General features: G+C 44.9%; 1 protein-coding gene across 1 annotated transcript in view; it reads left to right on the plus strand.

Annotated features, from left to right (window-relative positions):
• LOC115140966 (integrin, alpha 8) overlaps nt 1-17,892 on the plus strand; it is a 62,077-nt gene that overhangs the window by 14,260 nt on the left and 29,925 nt on the right. The window contains exons 13-23 of the mRNA XM_065000037.1: nt 2,118-2,315; nt 9,402-9,446; nt 9,604-9,712; nt 10,444-10,499; nt 10,771-10,928; nt 11,128-11,256; nt 11,379-11,446; nt 12,043-12,190; nt 12,482-12,574; nt 15,511-15,590; nt 15,863-15,943. Of these exons, the coding sequence (XP_064856109.1) occupies nt 2,118-2,315; nt 9,402-9,446; nt 9,604-9,712; nt 10,444-10,499; nt 10,771-10,928; nt 11,128-11,256; nt 11,379-11,446; nt 12,043-12,190; nt 12,482-12,574; nt 15,511-15,590; nt 15,863-15,943 (1,165 nt within the window). The remainder of the gene's footprint in view (nt 1-2,117; nt 2,316-9,401; nt 9,447-9,603; nt 9,713-10,443; nt 10,500-10,770; nt 10,929-11,127; nt 11,257-11,378; nt 11,447-12,042; nt 12,191-12,481; nt 12,575-15,510; nt 15,591-15,862; nt 15,944-17,892) is intronic.

The raw sequence follows: 17,892 nt of genomic DNA on the forward strand, positions 1-17,892 counted from the left end.
CAGAAAAGGAAAAGGGGATCGGTGGCAGCTAGTAGACCGGTGACGACGACCGCCGCCCAAACAGGAAGAGGAGCCACCTTCGGTGGGAGTCGTGACACCCTCAGGAGAAAAGATTTGGCATGGGTCCCCAGATCCTCAAAAAGTTCTATAGCTGCACCATCGAGAGCATCCTGACCAGTTGCATCACCGCCTGGTATGGCAACTGCTTGGCATCTGACCAAGACCTATATGATAGGCGGTGTCAGAGGAAAGCCTATAAAATTGTCAGATTCCAGTCACCCAAGTCATAGACTGTTTTCTCTGCTACCGCACGGCAAGCTGTACCGGAGTGCTAATTCTAGGACCAAAAGGCTCCAAACTTGGTGGGTCCCCTGTGGTACAGTTGAGCTAACGTAGGCTAATGCGATTAGCATGAGGTTGTAAGTAACAAGAAAATTTCCCAGGACATAGACATATCTGATATTAGCAGAAAGCTTAAATTATTGTTAATCTAACTACACTGTCCAATTTACAGTAGCTATTACAGTGAATACCATGCTATTGTTTGAGGAGAGTGCAGAGTTTTGAACATAAAAAAGTATTAATAAACAAATTAGGCTTATTTGGGCAGTCTTGACACAACATTTTGAACAGAAATGCAATAGTTCATTGGATCAGTCTAAAACTTTGCACATACATTGCTGCCATCTAGTGGCCAAAATATAAATTGCACCCGGGATGGAATAATACATTATGGCCTTTCTCTTGCATTTCAAAAATGATGGTACTAAAAAACAATTTTTTTCTTTGTATTATCTTCTATCAGATCTAATGTGTTATATTCTCCTACATTCCTTTCAAATGTTACCAATAATATGCATATCCTTTCTTCAGGGCCTGAGCTACAGTCGGTTCGATTTGGGTATGTCATTTTAGGCGAATATTGAAAAAAGGGCCGATCCTTAAAAGGTTTAACAGCTTCTACCCCCAAGCCATAAGACTGCTGAACGATTAATTAAATAGCCACCGGACCATTTACATTGACCCCACCCCCACATCCTCCATTTGTTTTGCACACTGCTGCTACTCGCTGTTTATCATCTATGCATAGTCACTTCACCCCTACCTACATGCACAAATTACCTCTAACCTGTACCCCTTCACACTGACTCGGCACCTCCTGTATATAGCCTCATTATTGTTATGTTATTGTGTTACTTTTTATAATTTTTTTACTGTAGTTTATTTGGTAAATATTTTCTTAACTCTTCTTGAACTGCACAGTTGGTTAAGGGCTTGTAAGTAAGCATTTCACGGTAAGGTCTACACTTGTTGTATTCGGCACATGTGGCAAATTAAGTTTGATTTGATAAGCCTGCACACACACACACACGCACACACATGCATTGAGTGAACTCAAAGGCTTTTGTCCTTAGGTTGATACATCAGCCAGGGTGTGGCTGGGTTAGACTGGGAATGTGGAGGTGATCACACACAGGACAGATCAGTAGAGGATCCATTAGTCTCAGGAAACTGCAGAGCAAGCAAGCGTGATGCGTGATGTTCTCCCTCCTTATCATACAGTAGTGTGTGTATATCTGTGTGTGTGTGTCTCTGATTACCTCCCTCATAATCACAGAGCAGTGTAACCATGACAACCCTCTGTTTGTAGTTTTCAACTCCATTTTTCCCTACAGCGAACATGATGTAGGTGGGGAGTTGCAGTGTGTGTGGGGGAGGGGGACTAACACCTGGCAATCACTGGTGGAGGGTAACCATCGGCTGCTCACTGCCCCAGAATCTCCTGCCTGTGCCTATTAGACAGTTCTACATGTTTGACATATACATTTGGACAGAGAGAGAGAGAGAGAGAGAGAGAAAGAAAGAAAGAAGGAAATGGAAAGAGAGAGGGGTAGTCCTAGGTAGTCTCTTTACCTCTCCCTCAGGGGCTTTCACTTGATGATGTCTAAACCATCCCTCTCCCTCTCGTTCTTTTTCTCTCATCCCTCTCTCCTGCTGATGTGAGCTGGTCTGCTGTATCACTTCAGGAGGCCAGCCTTAAAACTCATACTGGAGTTTGTTTTGTGTTTCTATCTGTGTTTCCTACCGTCATACCCCCCCCCCTCTCTGTCTCATAGACGTGGCGGTGGGTTGTCCGTTTGGAGGGGAGGACCGGAGTGGCCTGGTGTTGATCTACAATGGCCAGAGAGACCTGACGGCCCGCGGCCTAACCCTCAGCCAGGAGCTCTATGGAGCCTGGGCCTCCAGTAGTGGCCTCTCCGGCTACGGCTTCACCCTGAGGGGGGACAGAGACCTGGACAACAACCATTACCCTGGTACACTCCCATGCACCTTACTTATTTTATCCTCTTTTTTCCGTTTCACTTCTCTCCTCCCTTCTTCTGGTGAAGTCGTTACTCAGGAGGGGTAGTGGGGTTACAGAGCTGTTGCCACGACGTTTCTCTGAGGACTTCTTGTCCTGTCCCAGGAAGAGAGAGGGGGGGGGCATGTGCACTAAAACATCTAAAGGAAATGTCAAAATGTTTCAACTTCATATTCATCATCTCCAGCACCACCCCAACATCAACGTATGTGAAAATAGTGTTTCCATGTTTTGTGGGGAAAAAGATATGAGGGAGATAAGTGTTTCCAATGACATCATCAGTGTGCATCGTGTGATTTTAACCAATTATGAGTAGGTATTGTCTACTAATTGCCTACTAATTGTTTGATGATGTCATTGGAAACACTTATTTTCTTTATTATTTTTGCTACAAAACATAGAAACGTGCCATTTACACATATGTTCATGTTGGGATGGTGCTGAAGATGGTGAATATGAAGTTAACATTTTTTTAAATTTCCCTTTGAAAGTGTTTAGTCTGTTTGCCAGATATTTCACCATAGTGTTGTAGGCCTCTAGCTGACACAGGCCTCCAATTCCTCAGAAGAACATGTTCATGTGGCTGATATTACTTTGGAGAGACTTCCTCTTTTGTGATGTCATGGTACAGATGAACAGGCCACACTGCAGCAATCTGAAGGGAAAGCCTGTGTCTGAGTGTTTGTATTTACATGTTCAGTCAGTGGTAGTCTGAATTGCTGTGTGAGTGTTTAAAAAGGTGATTTGAAAATGTTTTGAAATTAAACTTTTGTATCCCTTTGTTTTCCCTTCAATTTGGAGCCATTCTAAAGGCAGCATAGTTCAGTCTGTTTACCTCTATAGACCAAGCTGAAAGGCAGCCATTCTAAAGGCAGCATATTTCAGTCTTTGTACCTCTATAGACCAAGCTGAAAGGCAGCCATTCTAAAGGCAGTATAGTTCAGTCTGTGTACCTCTATAGACCAAGCTGAAAGGCAGCCATTCTAAAGGCAGCATATTTCAGTCTTTGTACCTCTATAGACCAAGCTGAAAGGCAGCCATTCTAAAGGCAGCATAGTTCAGTCTTTGTACCTCTATAGACCAAGCTGAAAGGCAGCCATTCTAAAGGCAGCATATTTCAGTCTTTGTACCTCTATAGACCAAGCTGAAAGGCAGCCATTCTAAAGGCAGCATAGTTCAGTCTTTGTACCTCTATAGACCAAGCTGAAAGGCAGCCATTCTAAAGGCAGCATAGTTCAGTCTTTGTACCTCTATAGACCAAGCTGAAAGGCAGCCATTCTAAAGGCAGCATAGTTCAGTCTTTGTACCTCTATAGACCAAGCTGAAAGGCAGCCATTCTAAAGGCAGCATAGTTCAGTCTTTGTACCTCTATAGACCAAGCTGAAAGGCAGCCATTCTAAAGGCAGCATATTTCAGTCTTTGTACCTCTATAGACTATAGACCAAGCTGAAAGGCAGCCATTCTAAAGGCAGCATATTTCAGTCTTTGTAGACCTCAGCCATTCTAAAGGCAGCATAGACCAAGCTGAAAGGCAGCCATTCTAAAGGCAGCATAGTTCAGTCTTTGTACCTCTATAGACCTAGATGAAAGGCAGCCATTCTAAAGGCAGCATAGTTCAGTCTTTGTACCTCTATAGACCAAGCTGAAAGGCAGCCATTCTAAAGGCAGCATAGTTCAGTCTTTGTACCTCTATAGACCCAGCTGAAAGGCAGCCATTCTAAAGGCAGCATAGTTCAGTCTTTGTACTTCTATAGACCAAGCTGAAAGGCAGCCATTCTAAAGGCAGCATATTTCAGTCTTTGTACCTCTATAGACCGAGCTGAAAGGCAGCCATTCTAAAGGCAGCATAGTTCAGTCTTTGTACCTCTATAGACCAAGCTGAAAGGCAGCCATTCTAAAGGCAGCATAGTTCAGTCTTTGTACCTCTATAGACCCAGATGAAAGGCAGCCATTCTAAAGGCAGCATATTTCAGTCTTTGTACCTCTATAGACCCAGATGAAAGGCAGCCATTCTAAAGGCAGCATAGTTCAGTCTTTGTACCTCTATAGACCCAGATGAAAGGCAGCCATTCTAAAGGCAGCATAGTTCAGTCTTTGTACTTCTATAGTGACAGCCATTCTAAAGACCCAGCTGAAAGGCAGCCATTCTAAAGGCAGCATAGTTCAGTCTTTGTACTTCTATAGACCCAGCTGAAAGGCAGCCATTCTAAAGGCAGCATAGTTCAGTCTTTGTACTTCTATAGACCCAGCTGAAAGGCAGCCATTCTAAAGGCAGCATAGTTCAGTCTTTGTACTTCTATAGACCAAGCTGAAAGGCAGCCATTCTAGCCATTCTAAGAGCTGAAAGGCAGCATTCTAGTTCAGTCTTTGTACTTCTATAGACCAGCTGAAAGGCAGCCATTCTAAAGGCAGCATAGTTCAGTCTTTGTACTTCTATAGACCAAGCTGAAAGGTAGACCAAAAAGGCAGAACTTCAGTCTGACCAAGCTGAAAGGCAGCCATTCTAAAGGCAGCATAGTTCAGTCTTTGTACTTCTATAGACCAAGCTGAAAGGCAGCCATTCTAAAGGCAGCATAGTTCAGTCTGTGTACTTCTATAGACCAAGCTGAAAGGCAGCCATTCTAAAGGCAGCATAGTTCAGTCTTTGTACTTCTATAGACCAAGCTGAAAGGCAGCCATTCTAAAGGCAGTTCATCTTTGTTCATAGACCAAGCTCTTCTGTAGTTCAGTCTGTGTACTTCTTTAGACCAAGCTGAAAGGCAGCCATTCTAAAGGCAGCATAGTTCAGTCTTTGTACTTCTATAGACCAAGCTGAAAGGCAGCCATTCTAAAGGCAGCATTGTTCAGTCTTTGTACCTCTATAGACCAAGCTGAAAGGCAGCCATTCTAAAGGCAGCATAGTTCAGTCTTTGTACTTCTATAGACCCAGCTGAAAGGCAGCCATTCTAAAGGCAGCATAGTTCAGTCTTTGTACTTCTATAGACCAAGCTGAAAGGCAGCCATTCTAAAGGCAGCATAGTTCAGTCTTTGTACTTCTATAGACCCAGCTGAAAGGCAGCCATTCTAAAGGCAGCATAGTTCAGTCTTTGTACTTCTATAGACAGACCCAGCTGAAAGGCAGCCATTCTAAAGGCAGCATAGTTCAGTCTTTGTACTTCTATAGACAGACCAAGCTGAAAAGTATGAATTATTATTTTATTTTTTATTTTCTTTCCATATTGTCTTCTTTCTGTAACAACAACAGATGTCCTCTGATCTCTCCATCCCACAAACAGGAAATATTTTATAATGAAAACATCACACACGCACACACACGCTAACACACACAAACACACATACAGACACATATGCACTGCATGGCTTGTGATCAATTTCACTGGCCTCTGAGTGTATGTGTTGAGTCTGTGCCAGGCTATGAACCAAAGCCAGACCATATACAGAATCACCCCACATCGAGTTACTCAGTCACACACACTGTACAAACACAATGCATATACATATAAGCATGCAGACACACACGCGTGCGTGTTGTAATTCAGGCTTTCTAAGGCCCTCTGGGAAAGATCTGGTAGTGGAGGGAAAGCTCCCGGGTGGCATAGCCATCACACACACACACACACACACACACACACACACACACACACATATAGTCTGTCGTTAATATCTTAGTAAAGTCACACTTTGGTAAAGGATCCTCAGATGTTTCATCATTATGGGAGGACTGCTAAGGCATCTGTGCGCCTGTGTCACGGTGTGTTTCTGTGCATAAGTCTGTTTCTATAGGTGAAGTTGTATGATCCCATAGGTACAAAACCCATGTTACTCTTAGAGAGAGAAGGGCGGGAGGATTAGAGAGATGGATCAGTGTTCCTGATGGATACAGTCGTGTGTCTCTACCAGGGGACTCATGTGTCCAGCTGGGTATCAAACCTCGATTGTCTGCACGCCTCAAGACTGCATTAACCCACCGAGCTCAAGTCTAGGCGGCATCTCTCAGAGGCAACACAAGTCTTGAGGTCTTTCACAACAAGGTTGCACATCAGCTTCTTGGAAGGAGTGTTCCTATTTAAACTAACCCTGGAGAAGTGACTGGGTCAGAGTCAGAGAGCGCAATCAGTCAGGAACAGCAGGAGATGTCCCTAGTGCACAGAGGTTACAGCCTGCTAGACGCACACTGACCCTGGGAAGCTCTGCTGTTCCCACTCCTAGGGTTAAAGGTAAGGTCAGATGGCCTGATGGCAGGAATTATGTTCAGCGGTAGAGATCAAATGTTGTAGACATTTAACTTGCCAATCAGCAATCCCACTGACTCAGCTCTACTGAACAGAAAACACACACAGCACACACACACACACACACACACACACACACACACACACACACACACACTGAACACTTTGACAGTGGACACACTGAACACTGGTTCTAAAGAGAGCTCATACAGAAGTTTGAAGCAGCCAGTCTCTGACAGGTTGTGTAAACGTTGGATGGCAGCCATATTTCTCAGAGCAGGGAGTCCGGACTGGCCTAGAGGTTTAGTTACTCAGCATACCCCAAAGGTACACTTACTCCAAATGTGTGTCTGTATGTGCGTGTGTTTACATACTAACCTCAAATCAGTGGTGGCAGACATGTTTTTATCAGTGTGGAAATATGATTGACTTGGAAGGGGAAAGTGTGCCATAGGCTATGTTTTATTTACTCCAAAGGTACATTTACCCCAAATCATCCTCTGTGTCAGTAGCACTTTTCAGAGGGAAAAGAACGGCTGAGTAAGGAGTACAGATGTACCTATGGGAGGAACATGCACTCGCGCACACACAAACACACACACACACACACACACACACTTAGGCACGCACCACAGGAGGTTGGTGGCACCTTAATTGGGGAGGACAGGCTTATGGTAGTGACTGGAGCGGAATCTGTGGAATGGTATCAGATACATCAAACACGTGGTCTCCAGTTGTTTGATGCCATTCCATTCGCTCCATTCCGGCCATTATTATGAGCAGTCCTCCCCTCAGCAGCCTCCACTGGCACGCACGTATGCACACATACACCTACGGAGTAGTGGGGTTGGAGTGTAAGACGGACAGATCCAGGACTTTGGAATGAGAGCAGCATTCTTCTGTTGGACGTTTGGGTCCCTGAGGCTGAGATGATGTTTGGACTGTACTTTTTGCGTGTATGTGTGTGTGTGTGCGGTTAGATCTGCCTGCTGAAAGCACACCTTAGCTCTGATGACTTTTACAGACTGTGGTTGAAAGGCCAAGTGCTTTAGCTGCTGTCCTCTTTCCTCCTCTCTGCCTCGTTCCCCCTCTTCCTCCTTTCCCCCTTTCCACCTTCCCTCCTCACCTCTACCTTTCCAACTGCCCCCCGTACCCCACAGACAGCTAGAGGTCCCACTTCCTCTGCCGGCCCCTTGTTACACCTATCACACACACACACACACACACACACACACTGGGGGCTAGGGTGTAATGTTGTGGTTTCAGAGGACCAGCAGGCTAAGGCTGTCTCACTGACAGCAAAAACAGATGGACCACTCCTACATTCAATTTAGACTCACGCTCACTTAAACACGCGCACACACACAAGAACACACACGCACACATACGCACACTCAATAGATCTTATTTGACTCTAATAGTTGAACCATTTAAACAGATGTCACTCACAGTGTGCGTGGGTGTGTCACACTCTAGCCCTCTATCAGCATCAAGACTTAACCTAGTCCGTTTCATTTGATGGATAGCCAGGTATGTATATTCCCAACAGATAAGAGGCTATCTGAGTAGGATTTCTCGACTTGACTGTTACTAGTAAACTAGAGACAACCTCTCTGTCACGTGTCTTCAAAACCACATTTTTCCCCTTTCACTAGACCAACTAGAGAGCTCAGAACTCTTTCAAACAGAACTGCAGAGGTCAGAACTAATGAGCTTAACCAGTCCCATTGATATATTAACATGAGTAAACTTAGCCTCTGACCCTCAGCCTCATTGATATTAGCATGACTTACCTTAGCCTCTGACCCTCAGCCTCATTGATATTAGCATGACTTACCTTAGCCTCTGACCCTCAGCCTCATTGATATTAGCATGACTTATCTTAGCCTCTGACCCTCAGCCTCATTGATATTAGCATGACTTGTCTTAGCCTCAGTCCCAGTGCTGTATCAGCTTCAGAGCTTAGCTTAACCTCTGTCTTCCAGTGACAGGACTAGCTAGATCTATGGTTGGGGGTCAGTCCTGTGTTAGCGTTGTGTTAGCTTAGTGTGTCTGGCAGGGAAGGCTTGTATTGATTAAGTCTCTTTCCCACTGCGGTTTCAGACTTTCAGTCAACGTGTGTGTGTGTGTGTGTGTGTGTGTGTGTGTGTGTGTGTGTGTGTGTGTGTGTGTGTGTGTGTGTGTGTGTGTGTGTGTGTGTGTGTGTGTGTGTGTGTGTGTGTGTGTGTGTGTGTGTGTGAGTGGTATGTCTCCCATGACCACACTCATTAAAGTGCAGCTCTATTTTAAACAAAAACCCAATTAAGACTCTTCATCTTCAAAACACATAAACACAAATTAACTGAGTAGAGCACTGGACTAGTTGTGTGGCTGCTACAGACTGACTAGTTGTATAAGGCACATGATTATAGTAAAGTGAGGGAATGTTCTTGTTGTGTAGCAGAGGTTTCTGATTGGACCAATGGGAATGTTCTAATGGAGCTGGAATGTGCCGTGGGGTCTCTCCGTTGCGACACACACACACACACACACACACACACACACACTGTGTTCCTATTTTGATAGTTTCATTCTGAACCAAAATAGTGCTGCAAAAATAGTTATATTCACTACTCAAAGCTGGTACAGACTAAATGTGTTTGTGTATGTGTGTGTATCTGTGTCAGTGTGTGTAAAACGTGAGAGGTCTGTGCTTGATGAAGATTGCTGGAGACCTTGAAATCAGTCCCATCTGTGCGTTTCTTTGAAGCTCATGCAGTCTCCCTGTCTTGCTCTCTCTCTTTCTCTCTCTCTCTCTTTCACTGTAGATCTGATAGTGGGAGCATTTGGTAAAGGGGAGGTGTCGGTGTACAGGTAAGATATCTAATTATCTGATTGGCTAGACTACATTGTTTCATGTATCAGATTGGCTGCTAGTTTACAATGGTGAGATTGTGTGTGTGTGTGTGTGTGTGTGTGTGTGTGTGTGTGTGTGTGTGTGTGTGTGTGTGTGTGTGTGTGTGTGTGTGTGGGCTCGTCCTGTAGTGTCAGTGGAGGCAGAGATGATCCTGACTCCTAGAATCCTGAACCCTGATGACCGATCCTGCCTCCTGACAGAATCTGATACCATGGTAACCTGGTGAGTACACACGCACGCACGCACACACACACACACACACACACGCAGTCACTAGGTAACCTAGTGAGTGACAGACAATTGACCAATAGGGTGATTTTTAGGCTATGTGTGTTGGCAGGACAGAGACATGGTGCGTTTGGGCAGATTGACAGATGGCACCAAACTGTGGAATTCTGTCAAAACAAACACAGCTGATTGAAATAAACCATCAGACTGGCTGGAGGAACGAGACAGGACACAACAACACATGTACTATTAGGGAGTTTTTAGGACCGTCTGCGATTGTTGCTTTTTATTTTATTGAATAGTTGTTTTATTGAGAGCTTTGGCCAGTTGAGGAGTTTTTCTGGTTGTTTTGGGGAAACTGAGAGGACGAGCAGTAAAGAGGACGTTTTTCTTCTAATTGGTGCTCATTGTTCTGTCCTGAGTGGTTCTGGTTGGCAGGCATTTCAATGCTAGAGAACCTGTGTGTGTGTGTGTGTGTGTGTGTGTGTGTGTGTGTGTGTGTGTGTGTGTGTGTGTGTGTGTGTGTGTGTGTGTGTGTGTGTGTGTGTGTGTGTGTGTGTGTGTGTGTGTGTGTGTGTGTGTGTGTGTGTGCTGTGTGTGTGTGTGTGTGTGTGTGAGATCGAGATGAGTGCGTACACACAAACACACACTGACATACAGAGGAGCACTTTTTTATCCTGTCTCAATCTCCCATGTCTCTCTACCTCTCTCTCTCTGTTATCCAGTCTAAGGGTAGATATTTGTGCAAAGGTGAGCGGTGTGGGGATCCCAGACTCTGTAGGTAAGTAGCTCTGACTGGGGATGAAGAGGGGGGAGGGAGAGGTTTATGCATAAGTTAGTGTTAGAGATGCTAACTGTATGAATGCATTGTTTCCACTGGCTAATGATGCTCTGTAGAAACTAAAAGGGATAAAGTAGACCATACCCATGGTTCCCTCCTGCACACCAGATGAGAATACACACACACTTCCGCACACGATGGGACCATATGGAACCCCTCCTCACTCACTCACTCTCTCCCTCCATCCCCCTCTCTCCTCCACCTCTCCCAGTCCTGAATGCAGAGCTGCAACTGGATTGGCTTAAAGGTGTGAGGGGCGGAGTTAAGAGAGTTTATTTCCTGGATTCCCATCAGCCCCAGCACACAGGGGTCCTAACGCTTGGCCACAGCCATCCTCACTCCTGCCTGAACTATACTGTCTACCTACGAGTAAGTCAAACACACTCCTCTGCCAAAAAAATGAATTTGAGTTTTTTTTAAAGAAAAGAGGCCTCCATCCTTGCTGTGTTTGGACAAGATCCTCTCAAAATATCTGTCAACTCAGCTGAACCTGTTTTTGGACTAGTTATAGTGAACAAACTTTCTGTTACACGGTATCTCCCCCCCCCTCTCTCTCTCTGTCCCTCAGGGGGAGGATGAGTTTAGGGATAAATTGACTCCCATCTCATTGGCTCTGAACTACAGTTTAGCCCCTCCTTCCAATCTGGACCTCCCCCCTGTCCTCAACCGCTACAGCAGTACCTTCCTGCAGGAACAGGTGTGTGTGTGTGTGGGCTCTCTTTCTCATCCAATCAAGACCACTTACAGCATATCGTTAGACTCGACCTTAACCCCCGTCCCTCTCCCCATCGGTCTCTCCCTTTCTCCTTTATTTCTCAGGCATATATTCTGCTGGACTGTGGGGAAGACAATGAGTGTATTCCAGACCTCCAGCTATCTGCAAGCATGTAAGTATGTACTGTATGTAACATGTGTAGCATATACGTCAACATGAAACCGTTACGGTCTCATTTTAAAAACAGTAGTTAAGTAACCTTACTGATATAGGGGTGTGTTACGCCTTGTGGTGTGTTGTGCCCTGACCTGTCAAGTGAGGCATGCTGGGAAGATTCAGAAAAGTCCTTGTCAACCTGTAAACTTTCAACATATGTACATACTCACACACATTCAGACACACACTCACACACGCACACCTAAACAAAGGCTAGGACTGTGTTACAGCATGCAAGGAGAGAAGTTTGCTCTCTAATTGTTTACATTAGCAAGAGAGTGTGTGTGTGTGTGTGTGTGTGTGTGTGTGTGTGTGTGTGTGTGTGTGTGTGTGTGTGTGTGTGTGTGTGTGTGTGTGTGTGTGTGTGTGTGTGTGTGTGTGTGCGTGCATGTTTTTCTTCTGTTTTCATCTGTATGCAATTGCCATGGCAGCCCAACACAAACCCTGTCATTCTCCTCTGACTGATACACACACTCACACACACTCCAACCTCTACTGTTTGACATAGTATTGACTTGTTTATTTCTCTCTCCTGCACACACACAAACACAGAGACCGTACAGAGCTGGTGGTCGGGGATGACAACCTGGTCATGTTGACCATAAACGCGGTTAACAAAGGAGAGGGGGCATATGAGACTGAGTTACACACACTCCTACCCCCTGAGGCTGATTACATAGGAGTGGAACGCAGGATAGAGGTGAGAACACACATTCCCACACACACTTCCACCCCCCCACACTGGCCCCAACCCTAGACCAGCTCAACTAGACCCTACAGCCTTGCTGACCTTTTTACCATTACATTACATCCTGTTGACAACGTCAGGGTTTTTTCTCTAGAGAGTGAGTGAATGGATGTGTAATGGGGCCCTAAGATGGATGAGATGAGGTTGTTACTGTCAGAACATTCTTCACTCTCTTCCTCTCCTCCCTTCCCCCACATATCACCTCTCTGCCACCCTCTCCCTTCCACCTCCTCTCCTCTCCAGGCTCTATCCAGGTTGAACTGTGAGTACAGGATGGTGAATGACTCCAGACTGGTGGTGTGTGACCTGGGGAACCCTATGGTTGCCGGAACAGAAGTAAGTCCAACACACACACAAACACAAAAGAACACAAAAAAATACACACACGCACATGCACCCACTCTGACCTCCCCCTCTACTTGGAAACAACCACTTCCTGCCCAAACAGGAAGCTGTCACTCGGATACAGTGGTGCTGATTGATAGTTACCATGCTGAAGGATCACCCAGATACCCTGTGCCCCACTGAGTCCCACACTCTGAAGCTGTCTGTGGATATTTCTGTGTGTGTTAATCCGTTCGCCCTTGCATGACACATCCAGGAAGCACAGGCTTTGTAAAGTAAAGAGTGGTCCCATCTGACATGTAACTCTACCCTGTGTTTCTGTAACCGCTCTGTCTGTCTGTCTGTGTGTGTGTGTGTGTGTGTGTGTGTGTGTGTGTGTGTGTGTGTGTGTGTGTGTGTGTGTGTGTGTGTGTGTGTGTGTGTGTGTGTGTTGTGACCCTGAGAGTGGTATTTGTTAGCTCTAGAAGCGACACACGTGTGTGCACGTCAGCTCTCCTTCAGACCAGATGTTTCCCAGACATACTTACCCTTGCCCCTTTGGACCTGTAGGAATTCATGAGCTTTTATAGAATAAACACACACACACACACACTAATCATACAGCCGGAGTAACGACGCTTGTAGACCATTTTGAATGTATCTTTTTCTCATTCTAATATTTTTGAGTCAAGCCTCTAAAATGCAGACTGCCTCGCCATGTTTCTTTAAAACGTTGTGTATTGTCAGCATTTTTTGTATTTTATTAGGATCCCCATTAGCTGGTGCTAAAGCAGCAGCTACTCTTCCGGGGGTCAACAAGCATAGCGGTGAAAACAGACACTTGTTTATGGGTAACATTCCAGGTGGCAGGGCTGCCGGAAAATGTGTAGCGAGGCAGCATTTGCCACACTTTTCAATCACTTTTGATTTAGTTTAATAAAATATATCTACGCAAAGTGTAAAAGAAAAGGGGCAAAGTGCTGTTTTTTTAGACCGATTTGCCTCATGATTTGTCTGTCTTTCACACCAAAGTGCTGCTACAGGCTCTTTGTGTGTCTTGACCAATCAGATTAATGCTCAAGGCGCTCTCCACTTTCCTCTGGTATTTATTTAGTGAGCTGATAGCACATCACTCCCAACAGACACAAGCAAAAACTCTTACATCAATGGAGCAGCCTTTACTCCTAAACATTAGCGATCTGACATGTGTTGCATGGTAACGAGACACTTTTTGAGTCTGATCCACTGTAGGCTACTAACAGCAGCTGCATAGTCAGGCCTCCTATGGGCCCTGTCCCTCTGGCCAGGGTAAACGAAGTGGTAACGTAGTGTGGGCTATTTATAACCCAATGGGATTACATTTGGTTTATATTTAAACTTGGGCTAACCAGGTTACCTAGACTTTTTCAATCCAAGAGTATAAACTTGAAATAATCATTAAACACAGTAGCTGACATAAACTGTGAGTACATTTTGTTATGAGTATTACAGTTGAGCAGGAGCAGGACTACATGATGCAAACCTGCATATTATCCAATCATGTAGCTTTCTGAGTGTCTGTGTATAGGACCCCCCCAGTCCTTCTTTAAAATATAATTCATAACAACAAGTACAAGGTTGCTGCAGTTTAACAGGGCTTTCATCCTCCCCAAGGCCAGGAGTTTTTTTAAACCATGTGAAAAACTCTGGTCCCATCATAGCCCATATTCAACAGATGAATCACGTCATACCGTATAAGGGCCAGAGTTTTACCTGGTTAGGTTACCAGATCAGGAAAAATGATGTACCCCAGAATTTTGTTTTCCGCTACACCACTCTGGGGCCTGTGGTGCCACCTCTGCCAGACGATCAGCATGTATAATGTGAACAGAAACGGCCCCTCCACAGAGCCCTGTGGAACACCATATATAGCCTTGGAGCAATCAGAGGTCTCACTGGGCAGAAAAATAAATGTATACCTGTCTGTTAGTTTGGTCGACGGCGTCAATCTCTGCTCTTACATCAAGGAATGTGAGAACAGTCACAGAGCCTCGGTCGTTTATTGGTCGATGCATTAGATCATTTCCTTGACAAACACTGTCTCTGTACTATGGTGGGTTCTACAGTACATCCAGGTTAGACAGTTTTACAGTGGTGCTGGGGCTGTTCAGAATATGGGAGAGAAGTGACAGGAAATAAATGTTTTCCAGATTTGGGGAGAGAGATATATTTGGGTCACTTTGTCTGTCTCTCTCTCTTTCTCTCAGCCTGGGGACCTCAGTGATTTAGACCCATTTGGTCTTTCGTCGTCTCTGTTGAGTTGTTCTGATTATCTCTCTGATGTGCAATAAAGTCTCTGACTTTGGAGTCCTAATGAGTTTCCACCCTCAGGCTTCTCCCTTGTAGTTTTAGCGAGTGTTTTAAGAGTTTCCGGCATTGACTAGTGTCTAACATGTTGTTCATGAGAACATTATTACACAAACACAAGAAGCCATTATCATACTCATGGTTATGAACTAAGCCCTCCACGTGGTGTGAGTTAAGCAAGGGTAGAGTGGGGTTTAACTGGGGTCTAGAGGGGAAGGGATCTGGTCTGTCTCAGCCCACAGATCTGTACTGATCCTCCAACTGAGACACAAACACAGAATACAGATACGTAACTCAGATACACACACCATGGCCAGGTTCTGGTTAGCTTTCACAAAGGGAAACTCTACATGGGGTTAGAAGGCTGCTCGCTTTAACTGAACACTTACAGATGTCACTGACACAGACTTTGATTCGTCTCTCTTTGACTCTGTCTCTGTCCCTCTCCCTTTGTCCCTCTGTCCCTCTCTCTCTGACTCTCTGTCTCTGTCCCTCTCTCTCTGACTCTCTGTCTCTGTCTCTCTCTCTCTGACTCTCTGTCTCTGTCCCTCTCTCTTTGTCTCTCTGTCCCTCTCTCTCGGTCTCACTGTCTCTGTCTCCAGGTATCTGTAGGTTTAAGGTTTGCTGTCCAAAGGCTGGATGATGCCGGTCCTCACATTGACTTTGACCTACAGATCCACAGGTGACAGACACACACACACACACACACACACTGCTGAAGAGCTGTGACACACATAACTGTAAAAAGGAACCTCTGTCAGAATTCTGAGTATTTCTGTGGCTTTCCCAAACAAAGAGCATCGAGACAGATGACCGGAGGAAAACAGACGAGACAAAACATTGACTGTTCACCTCGCCACAAACACATGGTCACTCACTCATTTACTCACACACCATACATCACCACATTACATCCAAACATCTTTACTGACTCGTGTGCCTCTTATCTTACAGTTCAAACAAAGACAGCTCCAAGAGCAACCCAGTCAGTCTGTCTCTCTCCATCTCTGCCAGAGCTCAGCTAGACCTGAGGGGGTGAGTGACACATCTCTGTTCTGGTTGATCTTTTCGCTAACCCTGTGACAGTAGAATATCTTTGCTCTGTTTGATGCACTCTGTTGTCATACAGTGTATCTCTTTGTCTCATGCCATGTAGGTGAGACAGGTTCATATAGTTTGCTGTATTTCTATTGCTCAGTGTGGTTGAGTCTGTGTATGTTAATCATCTATGTGTATGTTAGTCTGTGTATGGTAATCATCTATGTGTATGTTAGTCTGTGTATGTTAATCATCTATGTGTATGTTAGTCTGTGTATGTTAATCATCTATGTGTATGTTAATCATCTATATGTATGTTAGTCTGTGTATGTTAGTCTGTGTATGTTAATCATCTATGTGTATGTTAATCATCTATATGTATGTTAGTCTGTGTATGTTAATCATCTATGTGTATGTTAGTCTGTGTATGTTAATCATCTATGTGTATGTTAGTCTGTGTATGGTAATCATCTATGTGTATGTTAGTCTGTGTATGTTAATCATCTATATGTATGTTAGTCTGTGTATGTTAATCATCTATGTGTATGGTAATCATCTATGTGTATGTTATCTGTGTATGGTAATCATCTATGTGTATGTTAGTCTGTGTATGGTAATCATCTATGTGTATGTTAGTCTGTGTATGGTAATCATCTATGTGTATGTTAGCACATTCAGCTGAAGTTCTGAAAGAGCTGAAAAATCTGGACCCCTACAAATCAGCCGGGCTAGACAATCTGGACCCTTTCTTTCTAAAATTATCTGCCGAAATTGTTGCCACCCCTATTACTAGCCTGTTCAACCTCTCTTTCGTGTCATCTGAGATTCCCAAAGATTGGAAAGCAGCTGCGGTCATCCCCCTCTTCAAAGGGGGGGACACTCTTGACCCAAACTGCTACAGACCTATATCTATCCTACCGTGCCTTTCTAAGGTCTTCGAAAGCCAAGTCAACAAACAGATTACCGACCATTTCGAATCTCACCATACCTTCTCTGCTATGCAATCTGGTTTCAGAGCTGGTCATGGGTGCACCTCAGCCACGCTCAAGGTCCTAAACGATATCTTAACCGCCATCGATAAGAAACATTACTGTGCAGCCGTATTCATTGATCTGGCCAAGGCTTTCGACTCTGTCAACCACCACATCCTCATCGGCAGACTCGACAGCCTTGGTTTCTCAAATGATTGCCTCGCCTGGTTCACCAACTACTTCTCTGATAGAGTTCAGTGTGTCAAATCGGAGGGTCTGCTGTCCGGACCTCTGGCAGTCTCTATGGGGTGCCACAGGGTTCAATTCTTGGACCGACTCTCTTCTCTGTATACATCAATGAGGTCGCTCTTGCTGCTGGTGAGTCTCTGATCCACCTCTACGCAGACGACACCATTCTGTATACTTCCGGCCCTTCTTGGACACTGTGTTAACAACCCTCCAGGCAAGCTTCAATGCCATACAACTCTCCTTCCGTGGCCTCCAATTGCTCTTAAATACAAGTAAAACTAAATGCATGCTCTTCAACCGATCGCTACCTGCACCTACCCGCCTGTCCAACATCACTACTCTGGACGGCTCTGACTTAGAATACGTGGACAACTACAAATACTTAGGTGTCTGGTTAGACTGTAAACTCTCCTTCCAGACCCATATCAAACATCTCCAATCCAAAGTTAAATCTAGAATTGGCTTCCTATTTCGCAACAAAGCATCCTTCACTCATGCTGCCAAACATACCCTTGTAAAATTGACCATCCTACCAATCCTCGACTTTGGCGATGTCATTTACAAAATAGCCTCCAATACCCTACTCAACAAATTGGATGCAGTCTATCACAGTGCTATCCGTTTTGTCACCAAAGCCCCATATACTACCCACCATTGCGACCTGTACGCTCTCGTTGGCTGGCCCTCGCTTCATACTCGTCGCCAAACCCACTGGCTCCATGTCAT

Source organism: Oncorhynchus nerka, linkage group LG14 (assembly GCF_034236695.1).
Source record: "Oncorhynchus nerka isolate Pitt River linkage group LG14, Oner_Uvic_2.0, whole genome shotgun sequence".
NCBI classification, from domain to species: domain Eukaryota; kingdom Metazoa; phylum Chordata; class Actinopteri; order Salmoniformes; family Salmonidae; genus Oncorhynchus; species Oncorhynchus nerka.